Below are 18012 nucleotides of genomic sequence, written 5' to 3' on the forward strand. Positions count from 1 at the left end.
TAAGCTGAAACCCCGCCCCTCGGTCGTCATGGCAACGCCTCCCCCCAGCCGGGGCTCCCACATTTCAGCAGGTGCCTGAGCTGGAGCTCCCGCCGCCGCCGCCGCCCTTGCCTCCGGCTCCTCTGCGCCCTTGCCCTCGGCTCTCCGCCCTGCCCGCCCGCTCCCCCTGGCGGAGCCGGCGCGCCCCGGGGAGCCGCTCCCTGCCCTGCGCTCCGCGCCTGGAGGTGCCTCGCCCCTCTCCTTCCCTCCTCGCAATTTCCCCGTGGCTCAGTGCTCTCCCGAGTCTCCGGCTCCTCGCCCTTCCACCTGTTTCCCCAGAAAGGCAGGATCCTGGTCCCTGCTACGTTCCTGGGGCCATGGCAGGCCTGGGCCCCGGCGGAGGCGATTCAGAGGGGGGACCCCGGCCCCTGTTTTGCAGAAAGGGGGCTCTGAGGCAGAAGGTGGTCCACGAAGTCAAGAGCCACAAGTTCACCGCCCGCTTCTTCAAGCAGCCAACCTTCTGCAGCCACTGCACCGACTTCATCTGGTGAGGGAAGGGGCTGGGGGCCTGAGGGACGAGGGAACGAGGGATGGAGACTCCTGTCACCCCAGACCCCTGACGGTTGGGAAAGGAAAGGGCTGCAGCCCTGGCTCGTGGTCCTAGGGTAGGAAGGGGCTGGGGGCCCGGATTCCTGCGTCTGAGGGAGGAGGGAACTAGGGGTCTGAACTCCTGAGTCTGAGTCGGGGGCTGGGTGCCCAGACCCCTGGGTCTGAGGGAGGAGGGGGCTGGAGGCCTGGACTCCTGGGTCTGAGGGAGGAGGGGCTGAGGGGGTCTGGACTCGGTCTGAGGGAGGAGGGGGCTGGGGGCTGGACTCCTGGGTCTGAGGGAGGAGGGGCCGGGGGCCTGGGCTCCTGGGTCTGAGAAAAGAAGGGCTGAGGGCCAGAATTTCTGGGTTCTAGAACAAGAAGCAGCTGGGGTCCTGCTCAAGGAGGGAGCAAGGCGCAGTAAGGCTGGCAGAGGTGGGAGGCCCGAGTACCGTTTTCTGCGCTGACCTCTGATTCTTGCTTTTGCAGGGGAATTGGAAAACAGGGCCTGCAATGTCAAGGTAAGAGCTGGGGTCTCGGACTCCTGGGACCCTCAGGAGGGTGGAGGCTGGGGCCCCACAGCCCAGGAGGCTTGACACACGTGTTCTTTGGTCCCCAGAGAGGCGCGGGGGAGCCCGGGGCGGGGGGTGTGGCAGAGACACAGCCTGCAGTGGGGGGGGAGCTCTGATGGCGGGGCCACCGCGGAGGTGGTGCTGGGGGCCCCTCCCTCGGCCAGCTCCAGGTGGGGACAGATATTTGGAGAATCTGTTGCCATGGGAACAGGGAGATTTGGAAAAGGGGAGCTGAAAGGGGGGGCTGGAGATGCGAAGTCAGAGCCCCCCCCCCAAGCTGCTGTCGCCATGACAACACCAACAGTCCTAGGCAGGGGCAGGCCGGGTGGGGTCACCAATGGGCGGGTGGGGGCCGGGCGGGGCTGGCAGTTATGGGGGGCGGGAGAGGGGGGCGAGTCCTAAAGCACCAGCTGCTACTGCTGAGAACAGAGTGAGTCAGGGAGGGGGAGGCCAGCAGCGGCCCCCAGACTCACTTCTGCCCAAGTCGCTGCTCTCTCTGTTCTGTCGGAGGACATTTCTCTGTTTTCTCTCCTCCTCAACCTGCCTCTTTTCTTGCTTTCTTGCCTCGGTGGGCTTGTGGCTGTCTATGGGATCCTATTTTCTCTGTGTCCCTGTGTCTCTGTCTTTCTCGGTCTGTCTCTGCGTCTGTGTCTCCCTTGGGCTGTGTGTAGGCACTGGGGTCTCTCTGCTTTGTGATGCTCTGTGTCTCTGTTTCTGTCTGTCTTTGGGTCCATCTCCTGAATTTCTGTCTCCTGGTTTCCCTCCCCTACTCCGTGTTGGGGTCCTCCTTTGATTTTCTATTAAACTCTCTTGATTTTGGGCCCCCCCCTCTCTGGTTTTCTTTCTGTAGGGGTTTCTCTCTGATTTTCTGTCCATTGGGCTCTCTCTCTGTCCCTGTGTCTCTGTGATTCTCATCTTCAGTCTGCAGCTTTGTGGTTCATCGACGATGCCACGAATTTGTGACCTTCGAGTGTCCAGGCGCTGGGAAGGGCCCCCAGACGGATGTGAGTGCCCGGACACCTGAATCTTCCTCCTTGGGCCGCGCCCCCGCCCTCACCCCCTCGGCGTCCGTCCCAATTTCTCCTGCTATTTTTAAGGCTGGGAGGGGAGGGGGGCTGGAGAGATAGGGGGAGCTAGTCTGGCCCAGATTCCCTGCCCTTGGCCTGGAAAGGGGAAATGAGAGGGGGCTGAGATAGGCTGGGGACACAAGTGGGGGACAGAGAAGATGCAGGGGTGAGGGGACATAAGATGAGAGTTGGAAGGGGTGGGCTGTCATCCAGGGGTCAAGAGATTAAAAAAAACGGAGAGTTGAGGGACAGAGAGAGAGACAACTATTAATGCAGGCACTGAGATCAGACAGAGAGAGAATCTCAGAAATGCAGAAAAAGATGGAGACCCAGAGAGAGAGAGAGAGAGAGAGAGAGAGAGGCATGGAACAGAGACAGCAGCCCAGGCGGAAGAGAAGGTGAGCCACAGGAGCTGAGAGAGACAGACGGAGACAAGAAACCCAGGGAAGCAGGGCTGCAGATACCCAGAGAGACAAGCTAGAATAGAAAATGGTAGATAAGGAGAAGGATTTCTGAGACGCCAAGAGGGACGCCCAGGGAGACCCTTCAGTGCACACACATGAGCACACACACACACAGGTGCACGTGTACACACATATCCCCCATGAGCACACACACGTGCATATACAGATCCCTCATGCACGCACACATACACACACAGCCTCTCTCTCCCCCCCTCCGCTTCCCATGACTTACAAGAACAGTCGACCCTGTGGCCCCTTCCTGATCCCTCCTTCACTTTCTGTCTGGCTGTGGGGCTCTTCTCTCGGGGCCTCTATCTACGCTGTTCAGGATGGCAGCCACCGGCCACACCTCAATAGCTAGAGGTGCACTTGGGGGGGCTACCATGACTGGCCAACGGAAATCTAAACCCCATTTAATCTGAACTGATTTAAATTTAAACAGCCACGTGTGATTAGTGACTACTGGGTGGGACAGCATATAAATCCCGACCTCCCCCCGCTTGTTTTGGTAGTTCAATGAAGCCAGGGGGCTTGAGAGTCTAGCCCAGGTTTTGACGTAGGCTTGGAGCCAGTTTTACGATTAGCAGATGAAGAGATGGAATGAGAACCTGAGACAGAGAGAGAGAGAGGGACAGAGAGAGCCCCAGAAGTCCATGGGACATTTTGCCAGCTGCTTAGGGGAAGAAAATTGAAGTTTGCATAGAGGGTGTGATTTCATAGAACATATATTGAGCTCCACTGTCTACTAGCACCCATATATGTCGTTGATGAGCCGCCTTGCCTGCCCACCTGCACCCCCAACACCATTTCTGATTTATCCAGCGCTCACTGCACGCGCTCAGCAGCTATCTTGCAGACAGCACAGGAGAGTGTCTGCGCAACGTACAAGGTGAGGTGTGGTTCCTGTCCCCATCGGAGCAGAGGCTCCGGAGCCGAACACCTGGGCTTGAATCCCAGTTCCCCCACGGAGAGGCTCTGTGACCCCCCAAAAGTTAAAGTACTTCTCTGCACCTCTTGAGCTCCTCATCTGCAAATGGGGGTGACGACCATGCCTACCTTACAGGATCGTTTTGAGCACTAAGTGAGTCAAACGCTTGGGATGGTACCTGGTACGTGGCAAGAGACAACATACCGATTATTGTCCTCGTACGGTTGTTGCTATTACCGATGAAGGGACAGATGGGAAAACCAAGGCAGGGGTCTTCCTCTACCTCACTCTGACTTTCTTTTCTCTTCTTCTTAATGCTTTTGATCTTGTTGTAAAGTCACATGGAGCAAGGGCTAAAGAAGGGGGAAGGGCTTGGCAAGCATGATTTCCATGAGACCCCTTTCAGGGAGGCCTCGTCGCCCCATTTTATAGGAAGGAAGGCTGAGTCTCCACAAAGGGCAGTGTGGGGGGAAGCCGCAGAGCTGGGTAGTGGGCAGAGTCAAAATGTGGACGCTGATCTCTCGAACTGGAGCTGCTGGACTGTCTCCTTTTTAATAGTCATTTCACCTTGAGGATAAGAACAGCTTCTGTCTGTGGTGTGGTGGAGCTTGTGAGGCAGGCATCCTGCAGAGAGCTTCACACAGTGTGTCACTTAAAGCAGCGGGCACCCTTTGAGCTAGGGTCAGCTGAAGATCTTTAGAGGCCCAGAGCATTGAAAGAGATCATCACGCCCTACCCGCCCCCCAAGTGTCATTCAAAATAGAATCCCCGCTCAACTGCAAAAATAAATAAAAGCCCAAGAATATCCTGAATTTTCACCCTAGTAATAGCTCTCGCAATGCATTCCTAGAAAAAGGCAAATACCAAATTATTTAACACTCAGACATTGCCAGGAGTGGGGAAGGAATGCTTTACTGGTGTCCTAAGTTCACGCTTAATTGGAATCTGGACATTCAGCATTGCTTCAAGGTACAGACTATTGATTTCCACTGGGCGGAAGCAGACACTGAGACTCAAAACTGGACACTAACTTGCCCCAAATCACACAGCTGGTAAATGGCCCAGCTCTTATTTAAACCCAGGGCTATGTGGAGACTACAATAAAATCATGAATAGTAACCACGGCAGCACAAATAACAGTACTGAGCACATTTGGCATGCCAGGCCCTGCTATGCAGTCTACACTTAGTCTTTTTTTCTTTCTTTTCTTTTCTTTTCTTTTTTTCTTTCTTTTCTTTCTTCTTTCTTTCTTTCTTTCTTTCTTTCTTTCTTTCTTTCTTTCTTTCTTTCTTTCTCTTTGTCTTTTCTTTCTTTAAGTAATCTCTACACCCAATATGGGACTTGAACTCGTGCCCCCAAGATCAAGAGTCCATGGAGCCAGCCAGGCACCCCTACCCTTGGTCTTTCATTAACTGAGAGGTCATGTTCTCCATCTCACAAGGGGCTCAGAGAAGGCATCATCAGTGGGCAGACATTGACAGAGGCTGACAGTGAATGATCTGGAGTTCATCGTGGCCCACAAGTCCTCAGAGAACAGCTTTTGGGAGGTGGGGGGAGCATAGGGACTATAGAACACTAGGAGCCCCCACCTCCTTCAGGTTCTGCCCAAATGCCACCTTGTTAGCGAAGCCTTCTGTAATCAGTCTCTGCAAATTTCAATCCCCACCCCTGGCGATACCCTTTCCTGCTTCATTTTTCTCCAAAGCACCTGCGACCATCCATCATACTATTTTATTTATTGACAGTGTTTATTTTCTGTCTCCCTCCACTAGAAAGTAAACTGCATGGGGACAAGAGTTTTTATTTGTTTGTTCACGGCTGCTCCTGGCACACAGTAGGCACTCAATAAATACTGTAGAGTGAATGAGTGAGGTGGAGCAGCAGACTGGGAGAGCAAGGTAGAGGAGGCAGAGTTCAAAGGGCTTCTCTCCCAGGGGGCTAGGGCTCCCCGCTCCTGGCCCCCCTGACGTCTCCTCTCTGCCTGCAGGACCCCCGGAACAAGCACAAGTTCCGTCTGCACAGCTACAGCAGCCCCACCTTTTGCGACCACTGCGGCTCCCTCCTCTACGGGCTGGTGCACCAGGGCATGAAATGCTCCTGTGAGTCTCCGCTGGCTGCTCCTGCCAGAGCCTGGCGCTCCGGGGCCCCTTTCAAAGCGCACTGTCTGGGCTCCGGGTAGTGCTGGAGGATGGAGTCTGGAGTGGGGGGCGGCCGGACCCGCTACCTCCGGTTTCGTCCCCGCAGGCTGCGAGATGAACGTGCACCGACGCTGTGTGCGCAGCGTGCCCTCTCTGTGCGGGGTGGACCACACCGAGCGCCGTGGGCGCCTGCAGCTGGAAATCCGGGCACCGACGGCAGATGAGATACACGTCACAGGTGAAGCCCCGCTCCTTTGTCTGGTCCCGCCCTTTTACCCCAGGGCAAGGGCCCGAGGTATTCACCAGCGCGGCGCGCCCCACCCTGCAGGGAAGGCACGCCCCCTGCGGGTCACGCCCACCCGCCTGACCCCGCCTGTAAAGGCTGAGCACCATCCCGCCACGCCCCTTCCAACTTCTAGCGGCGTCTCCAGCCTTGACTCTTGCAACTTTCAGCGCCTTTTTTTTTTTTTTTATTAAAGATTTTGTCTATTGGGGCGCCTGGGTGGCTCAGTCGGCTAAGCGACTAAGCGTCTGCCTTCGGCTCAGGTCATGATTTCAGGGTCCTGGCATCGAGTCCCGCATGGGGCTCCCTGCTCTGCCGGGAGTCGGCTTCTCCCTCTCTCTCAAACAAATAAATAAAATCTTGTTTTTAATTATTTTTTAAAAGATTTTATTTTATTCATTTGAGAGAGAGAGAGAGGGCTCAAGCAGGGGGAGAGACAGAGGGAGAGGGAGAAGCAGACTCCTCACTGAGCTGGGAACCTGATGCGGGGCTCTATCCCAAGACCTGGAGATCAGGACCTGAGCCAAAGGCAGACGCTTAACTATCCGAGCCACCCAGGCGCCCCTCAAATAAATAAATAAAATCTTTAAAAAATTATCTATTTATTTGAGAGGGAGTGAGAAAGAGAGCACACAAGCAGGGAGAAGGGCAAAGAGAGAGGGAGAAGCAGACTCCCTACTGAGCAGGGAGCTGGATGTGGAGCTCGATCCCAGCACCCAGGGATCATGACCTGAGCCAAAGGCAGATGCCCAACAGACTGAACCACTCAGGTGCCCCATTTCAGCCCCTCTTACTGGCCATTCTAAATCAAGTTCCTTGAGAGAGAAGGAGGAGAGAAAACCTAATTGGGAGGGAGGCTAGGGATTACTGTTGGTGATATGGCCTGGGTTCTTACTCCGGGGTCCTCAGTGGGGAGAGGGCTCTGGGTCTGATTTCTGGGTCACTGGCTGGAGAAAGGGCTTTAGGTCCTGTCTTCCAGGTGCTGGAGAGGTAAGAGACCAAAGACACCTGGGTAGTGAGAAAGGCTGAGAGCTTGGGTTTTTGATTGCCCACTGGGGGAGACTTAGGGGCTTCTTCCTGGATCTCTAACCCGGTATACCCTCCTTCACTCCTCTCAGTTGGCGAGGCCCGTAACCTCATCCCGATGGATCCCAATGGTCTGTCTGATCCCTATGTGAAGCTGAAGCTCATCCCAGACCCTCGGAACTTGACGAAACAGAAGACCCGAACAGTGAAAGCCACACTAAACCCTGTGTGGAACGAGACCTTTGTGTTGTGAGCCTCGGTGCAGGGGACGCTGTGATGGCTGTCAGAGAATGATCTGAGGGTCTCTGTGGCCCACAAGACCCCGGAGAGCAGACGGTGGGAGGTGTTAGAATAGAGGGAACCAAAGAAAAGGGCAGAGAAAGGCGGTGGGAGAGGGAATGGAATGACTGAGGGAGAAGGATGGAATTACAGAAGCCAAGGGAAAAATATCTGTGCATTTAATCTCCATCAAAGCCCACTACTTTAAAGTGAGACAGAGATGGAGGGTGTTCAGAAGAGACACAAACCCAAAGAGACACACAGACAGAATGAAGGGAGGTGGGGTGTAAGCAGAGGGGTGGTGGGTGGGTGGCAGGAAGAGAAAGAGAAGCCAATTAACTGAAAGACAGAAGGACAGAGACCCAGAGGAAGGAGCGGGCAAAGAGATTCAGATAAGAGAGAGAGCTGGAGAGAAAGGACAGGACACGGGGATGGGAAGGAGCCAAGAATGTGGGAGGAAGGGAGAGAGACTGCGAGCTGTCTAGATGTACTCAAGGTCCCGATATTGGGGAAGACCCCCTTCGGGAGGATCAGAGATGACAAGACACTTTAGGGAGCAGGAACAGACCCCAGCTCACCTCAGAAGGGCTTGCCTCTTCCTCCAGCACCAAGGATGGGGAAGCCGGGCAAGTGGGGAGCTTGACCCTCACTCCTCCCCACCCTTCCCGCAGCAACCTGAAGCCGGGGGACGTGGAGCGCCGGCTCAGCGTGGAGGTGTGGGACTGGGACCGGACTTCCCGCAATGATTTCATGGGTGCCATGTCCTTCGGTGTCTCGGAGCTGCTCAAGGCGCCAGTGGACGGCTGGTGAGGGCCGGGCAGGGGTGGAGGGTGTGCCTTGGCCTCTCCGTCTCCGTCTGTGTGTGGTCTCGCTCCTCCGGACCACCAGCATCCTGCCTCCCTGCGCTTCTCTCGCCCCCGTCCCCCGGCCCTCTCTCCCTGTGTTCCCCCAACCCTTCCCTCTCTCCTTATCTCACTCCTTCTCTCTCCATCTCTGTGTCTTTCTTTCTGTGTCTCTTTCCCGCCTCTGATCCCTCTGCCTCTCCCTCGGGGGCACCCCCCACCCTCCACCCACCCCCACCCCGCCTCCTGCTCCGCCCTGGTCTCCGTCTGCATGTCAGGTACAAGTTACTGAACCAGGAGGAGGGCGAGTATTACAATGTGCCGGTGGCTGACGCTGACAACTGCAGCCTCCTCCAGAAGTTTGAGGTACTCAGGCCCCGCTTCCCCGGTGGGGGGGGGGGGGGGGAGTCCAACCCTGCGGCTCACCGTTCAGAGCGGCTGGTTGCCCACGGGTCCTGGGACTACAATTCCCAGAAGACCCTGGGGCTCCTTCCCCTGCTTTTCTAGGGGACTCCTGCCCCAGGGTGTGATGGGAATTAGAGTTCCTATCCATTCTCATGGCTTGGGGATTTGAAGTCCTCACCCTCTGCTCTAGGGCAACGTCCTCCCTCCCTGGGGGCTCTGACTCTGGCTTTCTTCTCCCCTAGGCCTGTAACTACCCCCTGGAACTGTATGAGGTGAGTAGAGCTTAGGCCTGGAATGGAGACAGTTTCAGTCCTGTGGTCTTCATGTCTCTCCCCACGTCTCCCTCCCCTGATACCTGTTTTCATTTCCACACACATGGGCTGCGCACAGACTTGGCAGCCGGGCTCGTGCTTGCTGATTAAACCTAGCACCCCAGAGGTGAATCTGACCCTTAAGTCCCCCAGGTCAGGACACAGTGACGGATACTTAAATTCCACGATGACGTACTACATCAGAGGTAGCCCAGGGCACCGAGAAGCCTAGAGGAGGCACTAAGCCAGCCCTGGGGGAGGGGGCAGGGCGGAGGGGGCCAGAGAGAGACTCCCCGAAGGAGGTGACACCTGAACGGATCCTTGAGTTTTTCTATTTATCACTGTGGCCTTCTCTCCTCCATTCGTTTTCTCGCTCACTCAACACCTATTTCCTGAGGTGTCACATACACCAGCCCCTGTTCTGGGAGTAGAATCAGTCCATTCCCTGGGGAGCTTCAATTTCAAAGTAGGAGACAGTTACAGATAGAGACATCCACCCAGAAGGAATGTGTTTGAAAATGGAGGTAGTAGCCTCAGGCACTGGGGGTACTGGAAGCTGGCACAGCCCGGGAGAGCCAGGGAAAGCTCCTGGGGGGCGGGGGGTGAGTCCAGGAGGAAGTGCAGGATTCTCCAGGTGCAGGAGAGGGAGACCAGATTTCCAGGCTGAAGGATAGAAAACCTTCCAGGCAGAGGGGAGAGCAGGTGCAAAGGCCCTGTGGTGGGAGCAGGCCTGGAGTGTCTGTAGCACAGCAAGGAGGACAGTGGGGCTGAAGCGGGGAGAGGGTTGGGAAAAGGTAGGAAATTAAGTCAGCGAGGGAAGAGGTGTGACTTGGCATTCACTGGAAGGATTTTAGCTTTTAAACTGGGTGAGATGGGGCGGGGACGTGGGCACATCAAAGGTGGCCTGAAGTGGTTTAGGTCAGAACGGGACAAGTGCTCTGTGTAGAGAATAAGACGGAGGCAGAGGGGAAGAGGGGAGGAGGCCCTGTGGAGACTCAGGTGGGAGGAGCAGGAAGCAATGGTGGTAAAGGTGTTCAGACTCTGGGTGTGCTCTGAAGGTTGAACAGCAGGAAATGCGCTCAGCACTCACGTCCTGAGAGACCTTCCTCCGTTCAACACCCTCCGTGCTGGGCGACGCTGAAGACACAAAAAAGGAGGGAGACACAGTCTCTGGCTTTAATGGGTTTTGATTTCTGGCTCTGCTTTTTAGTCTGCTGTGTGACTTTGGGCAAGTTATTTAATGTCTCTGTGCCAATTTCCTCTTCTCGAAAATGGGAGTGGGGTGGAGGCACCCAGCTGGCTCAGTCGGTGGAGCATCAGACTCTTGATCTTGGGGTCATGAGTTCGAGCCTCACATTGGGTGTAGAGATTACTTAAGAATAAAAAATAAAATGGAGGGGTGATAACAGGGTTATCTAATGGCATATAGTAATCTGAGTGTTAGTTAAATGATCAGCCCTCGAGGCTGTGGAAAATCAGTGTAAGTTCTTAAGCCAAGAGGTGGGGGGACAGAGGCAACTTTCTTTTTCTCTCTGTCTCTCCCCATCCCTTTCATTCTTGGATGCTGTCTCTCTTGGGGGCATCTCCTTATCCCAGTCTGGGGTCTGACTGCCTCTGGGTCTCTCCCCTTTCTCACAGCGGGTGCGGATGGGTCCCTCTTCCTCTCCCATCCCTTCCCCATCTCCCAGTCCCACCGACTCCAAGCGCTGTTTCTTTGGGACGAGCCCTGGACGTCTGCACATCTCTGACTTCAGCTTCCTCATGGTTCTAGGAAAAGGCAGTTTTGGGAAGGTTGGATTCCTGGGGGTCTGGGGGGGAAAGGGGAGGATGTCTGGGGGGAGATCAGATTCCTGGTCTTTAGGGAAGACATACATGGGGAGGGACATTAGGCAACTGAGTCCCCAAAGAGGTCTCTAGGGGACCCCTGAGTGCCCCTGAGAGGACAGGCATAAAGATTCAGGTGCTTTCCCTGAGGGAGTGCTCAGCAAAATCAGGGCACCTGGTCCCCTGAGAGAGAGAGGGAGGACCTGGGATTCCCATTCTCCGTGTCCCTGAAGGGGAGGGGCAGGGACCTGCATCTCTGGGTTCCTTCCCAAGATGGACTGGGCCTTTTGGGCCTCTGTCCCTAGGTGATGCTGGCTGAGCGCAGGGGCTCCGATGAGCTCTACGCCATCAAGATCCTGAAGAAAGACGTGATTGTTCAGGATGACGACGTGGACTGCACCCTGGTGGAGAAGCGAGTGCTGGCCCTGGGGGGCCGAGGCCCGGGCGGCCGGCCCCACTTTCTCACCCAGCTGCATTCGACCTTCCAGACCCCGGTAAGGAAGGGGGTGCAGAGGCTGACTCAGGTCAGGCATCTGCTCTGGGATGCTGCGATTATGGCGACGGAAAAGAACCTTCCGCGCGGACTGGGAGTGGCCGGCGGGATGGGAGCCTGTTGGGCGTGGCCTGAGCCGGCGGGGTCTTGAGTGCGGTGTGTTCTGAGCGAAGGAGTTTTGAGTAAAGGGAGTGCGGGGAGGAGAACGGCTTCCGAGTGGCCTGCCCACCGCTGGGCTCCAAGCAACGAAGCTGTCACTCTTGGATTCTGAGAGAAGGTCTGGTCAGACACGGGGCGTGTCTCCCAGATCGTGGGACGGGACAAGGCGTGAGGACCGCCAGAGGTCTGAGAGAGCATGACTCCTTCCAAAAGCTCTGGATAAACGTAGCCAGCTTCCTGGACTTAAGGCAAAGTTATTGCCCATTGCCAGTGAGGCCCGAAACACCTCTGGTTCTTAACAGGTGGTCAGGGTTGCGTTTGCGTGAGGAGGTGCGGGAAGAGGTGGCGGTGTCCCTGGGGTTTCCAGGGAATGGTGGGCCTCAGTCATCCATTCGCAGAGGGCGGACCAGTTCGGAGCAGCAGGGGGCAGGGCGGGTGGAGATTCTGTGGCGGCTGGCTTAGAGTCCTCGGGACCTCCTCGCTGCTCTGGGTTTCTGATTGTGGATCGGGAACCTTCCAAGTTTGTCTGGAGTCGCGGGAATGGACGCGTCCTGCCCTCTGGTCAGCGTGTCCCCTCTTCTAAGTCCCCCCCCCCCGTCCCCTCCAGGATCGCCTGTATTTTGTGATGGAGTATGTCACGGGGGGCGACCTGATGTACCACATCCAGCAGCTGGGCAAGTTTAAGGAGCCCCATGCAGCGTGAGTCTCGCCGAGAGAGGAGGGGTCGGGGGAGGGGGCCCCAGCCTTTGACCTCTGACGCCCCGCCCCCTTCTCTAGGTTCTACGCAGCGGAAATCGCCATCGGCCTCTTCTTCCTTCACAATCAGGGCATCATATATCGGTGAGAGGTCTGGGCCTTTCACTGGAGGCCGTCAGGCCCCTGGAGGGAAAGGGATCAAACCCGCGGCTCCAGGGGCACCTGGCTGGCCCAGCGGGTAGAGCGAGCGACTGGTGATCTCGGGGTCGTGAGTTCCAGCCCCACGTGGGGTGTAGAGCTTACTTTAAAAGAAAACAAACAAACAAAAACTAAACCTTGCCTCCCCGCCCACCCCCAGGGACCTGAAACTAGACAACGTGATGCTGGACGCCGAAGGACACATCAAAATCACGGACTTCGGCATGTGTAAGGAGAACGTCTTCCCCGGGACCACGACCCGCACCTTCTGCGGGACCCCAGACTACATAGCCCCTGAGGTAAGCTTCCCTGTGCTGCTCTTGGTGCCCTGCAACTTCGCGGGGGGGGGGGGGGGCTGGGGGCTCTTTGTCTAACATTCAGAGTGTGGGGGGTCCTGACCCTGGGGTCTTTGCGCGAGTCGTGGGCGGTCCAGCAGCAAGCAGCGTGGAGAGGCCTGCGCTCTGCAGTCCGCGTGGATGGGGCGGGGTCTGAGCTGGCGAAGCAGGAGGAGGTGGGGGGAGTTCTAAAGGAGTGACACTGCTCGGCTCCCAAGGATTCTGAGAGCAGGACCTGTTGCAGGACTATTCTAGAAGGCGGAGACAACTTCCAGTGTACTGAGTGGGTGGGGCCCGTGCCCCCGGAACACTGGGCGTGTGGAGGCTGTCTCCTGAATATTTTAGGAAGGGGGCGGATACTCTGAGTTTGTTAAGGAGGTGGAGCTAATGATCTGACTGTATATAAGTAGATGGAGGGTCCTGACCTTTCTCAGTTAAGTCGGAGGTGGTGGTGTTGGTGCGCTTCTTAGTGTTTCAGGGTGATTCAGTGCTAATGCCCAGGAAATCAGTGTCGTGGTTTCAAAACATGGCTGGGATCAGACTCACCCGGGGAGATTTTGAAAAACACACACATGTTGCTGACTCTGACTCTGACTCTTGAGGCCGGAATTCTAAGTGCTAGAACAGCCCCCTAGATGAATCTTAAATGCATCCAGGTTTAAGACTCTCTGGTCTCTGAAATTTAGCACCTATGCACCCTCTCCTTAAGCAGAGGGTCCGGTTGCCTAAATATTCTAGCTGGGTGGAACTTCTGACTTCGTCCTTAGGTAGTCTTTATTTTGGGGACCAAAGGAATGTTCTACGTAGGTAAATTTTGTTTCTGAATTTTCCAAAAATGTGGAGCTCTGGCCTAGTGGTATGAGTGGTAAGAGTTTGTATTGAAAACACTTAAAGTGGGTTGGGTTCCCAGAGGGTGAGGTCAGAAGGGGACTTAGGCTTCTTAAAGCACAAACCATGATTCTTTGACTTCCGTCCTTTCTCACCAGATCATTGCCTACCAGCCCTATGGGAAGTCTGTGGATTGGTGGTCCTTTGGGGTTCTGCTGTATGAGATGCTGGCAGGACAGGTAAGGGAAGCTGGGGAGAGTCTGGCTTGGCTAAAGGCAACACGGCATGGGATGCCACCTGTTCCATGGCCTTTATCTCAAAGGAGCAGGTTAGGAAGGGATGTCTGCCACCTAAGGAGGGGTGCTAAGCAGGTGGGGACGTCCTGCCTGGATAGTGCTGTCCTTGGTCCTGAAGCACTATTTTCCCATAGGCCAGAGGTTCTTAAAACTTTTTGGTGCCAAGGACCCCATCTCAGAACAATGTGTTTAAATGCATGAAATAAAATAATGGGATTACAAAGGAAACCACTCACATTGAAATGGCTATCAAAAGTTTAAAATTTTAATTTAACTTTGTTCAGCTAACTAAATAAATTTAATTTAAAAGTATACAGTTAAGTAAATATTAACCACTGGGATGTGGACATATATGTGATTTCCTATTAATGAATTAAATAGTAATATCTCACAGTGATGGGAAATAAATAGGAAGATCTACCAGTAATCTTGAAGTTGAGATGACTAACATTTTGAGGTATCTGCAAATCTAATGTGCTGTGATTTCTGTTGGTGATGAAATCACAGCTACTGCTATTGTGGTTTTTGCCTACATTTATAAGGGAATGCTAAATTTCAGTTAGAATTTTCAAAAAATAAAGAGGTACTTTTTCCCCTGTTTAAGCTCATAGACCCCCTCAATTGTTTAAACAGACTTCCTAGACCCCACATTAAGAATCCTTCCCTTGGGAGGCACTGGGTGGTTCAGTCAGTTAAGCATCTGACTCTTGATTTCCGCTCAGGTCATGGTCGCAGGGTGATGAGATCAAGTCCCGTGTTGGGCTCCACACTGGGCATGGAGCCTGCTTGGGATTCTCTCTCTCTCTCTCTCTGCTCCTCACTCCTTCCCTCCCTGGCTCCTGCACGCTCTCCAAAAAATAAAAAAAAGGAAGGAGGGAAGGAAGGAAGGAGGTAAAGAAGTAAAGAGGGAGGGGGAGGGAGGGAGGGAGGGAAGAAGGAAGGAAGGAAGGAAGGAAGGAAGGAAGGAAGGAAGGAAGGAAAAGAAAGAGATGAATCCTTGCCTTGGAATTGCTTTTCCTAACCCCAGAAGAGCTTGGAAGCCACTCATCCAACCAAGAGGATGCTTTTACAGTTTTTCCTGCATTTTTTGTCTCTCTTCTATTTAAGTGACATATTGTCTAATTAACGCCCTGCTGATTTGCCTAGCAGGGAAAGACAGAACAGCAAGGAGGTGCAGAGAGCTGGTGCTTCTGAGAGAGGAAACCAGAGAGCCTGAGAGGGAGAGAGAGAAAGCTTTGGTGGCTCGGTCCAATTTTTCCCTAAGATGTCGGGGGGGGGGGTGTTCGTGTTCATGGTGGGTGATGAGGGTGTGGAAGGTGGGGAGAGGCAGTGTGTCAAGTCTCTGACTCTGTCCCTCTATTTACTCAGCCCCCTTTTGACGGGGAGGATGAGGAAGAGCTCTTTCAGGCCATCATGGAACAAACTGTCACTTACCCCAAGTCACTTTCCCGGGAAGCCGTGGCGATCTGCAAGGGGGTGAGAGCCCCCTGACCCCCAGTCTCCAAACAACACCTGTGCCCCCCCATCCTGAGCTTCCCATGCAGTGGCTCTGTGTGTGTTAGAAAAAGGCTCCCACCCTCTAGTTACTTCCCTCCCATCTGCTGGAAAAGTTTGTGTAATACAGAGATGTCGTTAGAACTCTAATCGACTGCCCTGCTCTCTCCTCTGGTCCAAGGATGGCCTCTAGTCTCCTGCCCTCTGCTGCACCCCCTCCCCAGCTCCCTGCAGGGAGTGCTGGAAGGCCAGGGCGCGCCTCTCCAGAACTGGGGGGGGTCAGGTGAACCTAACTCCTGCCACTTCTCTTCCTGTGGGATCTTGGGCAAGCCACCGAACCCCCAGGAGCCTGCCTCTTCTATGGGGTTGTGGAGTTAGTGCAGGAGAAAGAGCGTAGCCCGTGGCAGCATTTCAACAAGCATTAGCACCCTTCTGCTTCTGGCTCCTGTCTCCATTCTCTCTGACTGTCGCTCTCTGGCTTCTGTCTCCTACCTCTGCCTCCATCTACGTTCAATGGGGCTTCCTGTGTCTCCACCTTTTCTCTGTGTCCCTGGGGATCTCTGTCCACCTCTTGCATCTTTGTCCCCCTCTCTCTGGGTGTCTGTTCCCCTCTTACCCCCAACTCGCATACACACATACTCTGGGTCTCTGTCCTCTTTCTGGAACTCTCCTCCTCTCTTTCTGAGTCTCTGCCTTCATATCATGTCTTTCCTTTACCCGTCTCTCTGGGGGTTTGTCTTCTGAATGTCTAACCTCTCTTTCTGCATCTCTGCTTCCCCCCAACATTTGCTCTATCTCCCACCTTCTCTGGGTCTCTGCCCTTCCCCTGGGTCTCTAACCCCCCCTCTCGGATCTCATTCCCCCTTTGCTCTGGGTCTCCAACCACTCTCTCTCTCTCACCCTTTGCCTCTCTCTCTCTCTTCCTTCATCCCTCCCTTTTCCCCTCCTTCTCTCTCTTTCTCTCTTCCCTCTCCCCCATCCCTTTTGGGGATTCTTCAAATGTCCGCTTCCTCTTTCTGGGTTTCTTGTCCCTCGTACCCTGATGCCCTGATTTTTCTCTCTTTCGCTGTCTGTCCCGGGGTCTCTGGGTTTGGAGTTCATCTATCACATTCTCACTTATTCTCCCCCATTCCTCTTTCTCCCTGCCTCCCCCACCTCTGTTCCCCCCTGCTATTCTTCTCTCTCTGGGTCTCTATGCTCTGTCTCTGTTCCTCTGTTTTTGTCTTTCTCTCTTGCTTGTTCTCTGTGCCTCCCTGTCCGGGACTCTGTCTGTCTGTCTGTCTCTGTGTTTTCCACAGTTCCTAACTAAGCACCCAGCGAAGCGCCTGGGCTCAGGGCCAGACGGGGAGCCCGCCATCCGTGCTCATGGCTTTTTCCGCTGGATGGACTGGGAGCGCCTGGAACGACTGGAGATCGCGCCTCCGTTCAGACCCCGTCCGGTCAGCCACCTTGCAGGAACAAATCTTGGTCCCTCAGGGTGGGGGTACCCAGGAGCTCCAGTTCCTATATGTGGAGGTGGGGTGGGGCTCCCTCTGTGGAGATGCCCTAACGGGAGCTGCAGAGGCCATGAAGAATGTGCAGAGATTCCAAAGGAGACAGGAGATGGACAGAGGGGACACAGAGGGACACCCAAGGAGCAAGGAGAATTTCATCTTTCCCTCCCTGCTCTTCCCACAGTGTGGACGCAGCGGTGAGAACTTCGACAAATTCTTCACGCGGGCGGCGCCAGCGCTGACCCCGCCAGACCGCCTAGTGTTGGCCAGCATCGACCAGGCCGATTTCCAAGGCTTCACCTACGTGAACCCGGATTTCGTGCACCCGGACGCCCGCAGCCCCATCAGCCCACCGCCTGTGCCAGTCATGTAATCTCTCCTGCCGCCACTAGGTGTCCCCATTGCTCCCTCCCCGCTCCAGCCTTAGCCCCCTCTTCACCCCCTTTCCAATTTAGATCTTGCTCCCCAGCATTCTAGCCTCTGCCCTGTGGGTGCTAGGTGCCCTTCCCCAGCGTTCCTGGCATTCTAAACTCCACACAGTCTCTAGAGCCTTACCATGTTCTAGATTCTGCTGTGCTGAGCCCTGGATTCTCCCCCACCTCAGTGTTCTGGACTCTGCTCTACCGGGTTCCAGAACCACCACCATTATCCCAATTCCATGGGGTTCTAGACTCCATTATGGTAGAATCCGTGCCTCTCTCTCTCTCTCTCTCTTTTTTTTTTTTTTTTCTTTCCTTTCTGGGAAATAGTCTCATGGGGTGGGCTGTTCCAGACTTGGATTCCAGAACAAACCCCCACTTCCGACCCCCCCTCCACTCCATTCTGGAGTAAGTGGGAGGCTGTGCCCCCATGCTCCAGCGCTCCTCTTCTACACTCTAGGGATTCCTGGGATGTATGAAGGATTCTTACCCCAGCTGTTCTCAATCAGCTTTTGTTCTAGCCGCCCCCACCCTAAACCCATCAGTGCTCGCCTGCCAGGTGCATGGCTCCAGTCCTGCTCGGAACCCCTCCTCCCTCCTGCTCCCCCCGCCCCACCTCGTGCCTGCCACTCTCCGGGACTCTCTCCTCCTCCCCGCGCCCACTCTTCTCTTTGGCTGTCCCACCCGGCCACAGCTGCTGGAGAATAAATTTGGGATGCTGATGCTGAAGTGTTTGGATGTTTTCTTCTAAGCTTGCAGAATGAAGGGGGTGTGGAGGTGGGACAGTGTACACGGAAACACACACACACAGGCTGGGGGCGGGGCGGCAGAGAGAGAGGGAAAGCACAGAGACCCATAAAGTGGGGAGAAGGTACCCACAGCGCCAGAGGAAAAGAGC

The 18012-nt window shown here is 55.0% G+C and overlaps 1 protein-coding gene across 1 annotated transcript; it reads left to right on the forward strand.

The window, feature by feature from the left end:
* Window positions 1-83: 83 nt before the first annotated feature.
* PRKCG (protein kinase C gamma) lies at window positions 84-17843 on the forward strand. Its single transcript, XM_045789406.2, has 18 exons — window positions 84-526; window positions 1054-1085; window positions 2058-2140; window positions 5583-5694; window positions 5840-5971; window positions 7135-7291; window positions 7993-8127; window positions 8442-8529; window positions 8811-8840; window positions 10518-10670; window positions 11009-11197; window positions 11963-12054; window positions 12133-12195; window positions 12410-12548; window positions 13571-13651; window positions 15077-15184; window positions 16501-16641; window positions 16880-17843. Exons 1-18 carry the CDS (start codon window positions 357-359, stop codon window positions 17066-17068), a joined length of 2094 nt encoding a protein of 697 aa, XP_045645362.1. The 5' UTR covers window positions 84-356; the 3' UTR covers window positions 17069-17843.
* Window positions 17844-18012: the final 169 nt, after the last annotated feature.

Source organism: Ursus americanus, chromosome 21 (genome assembly GCF_024610735.1).
Source record: "Ursus americanus isolate L20-20 chromosome 21, mUrsAme1.1.p, whole genome shotgun sequence".
Lineage (NCBI taxonomy): Eukaryota > Metazoa > Chordata > Mammalia > Carnivora > Ursidae > Ursus > Ursus americanus.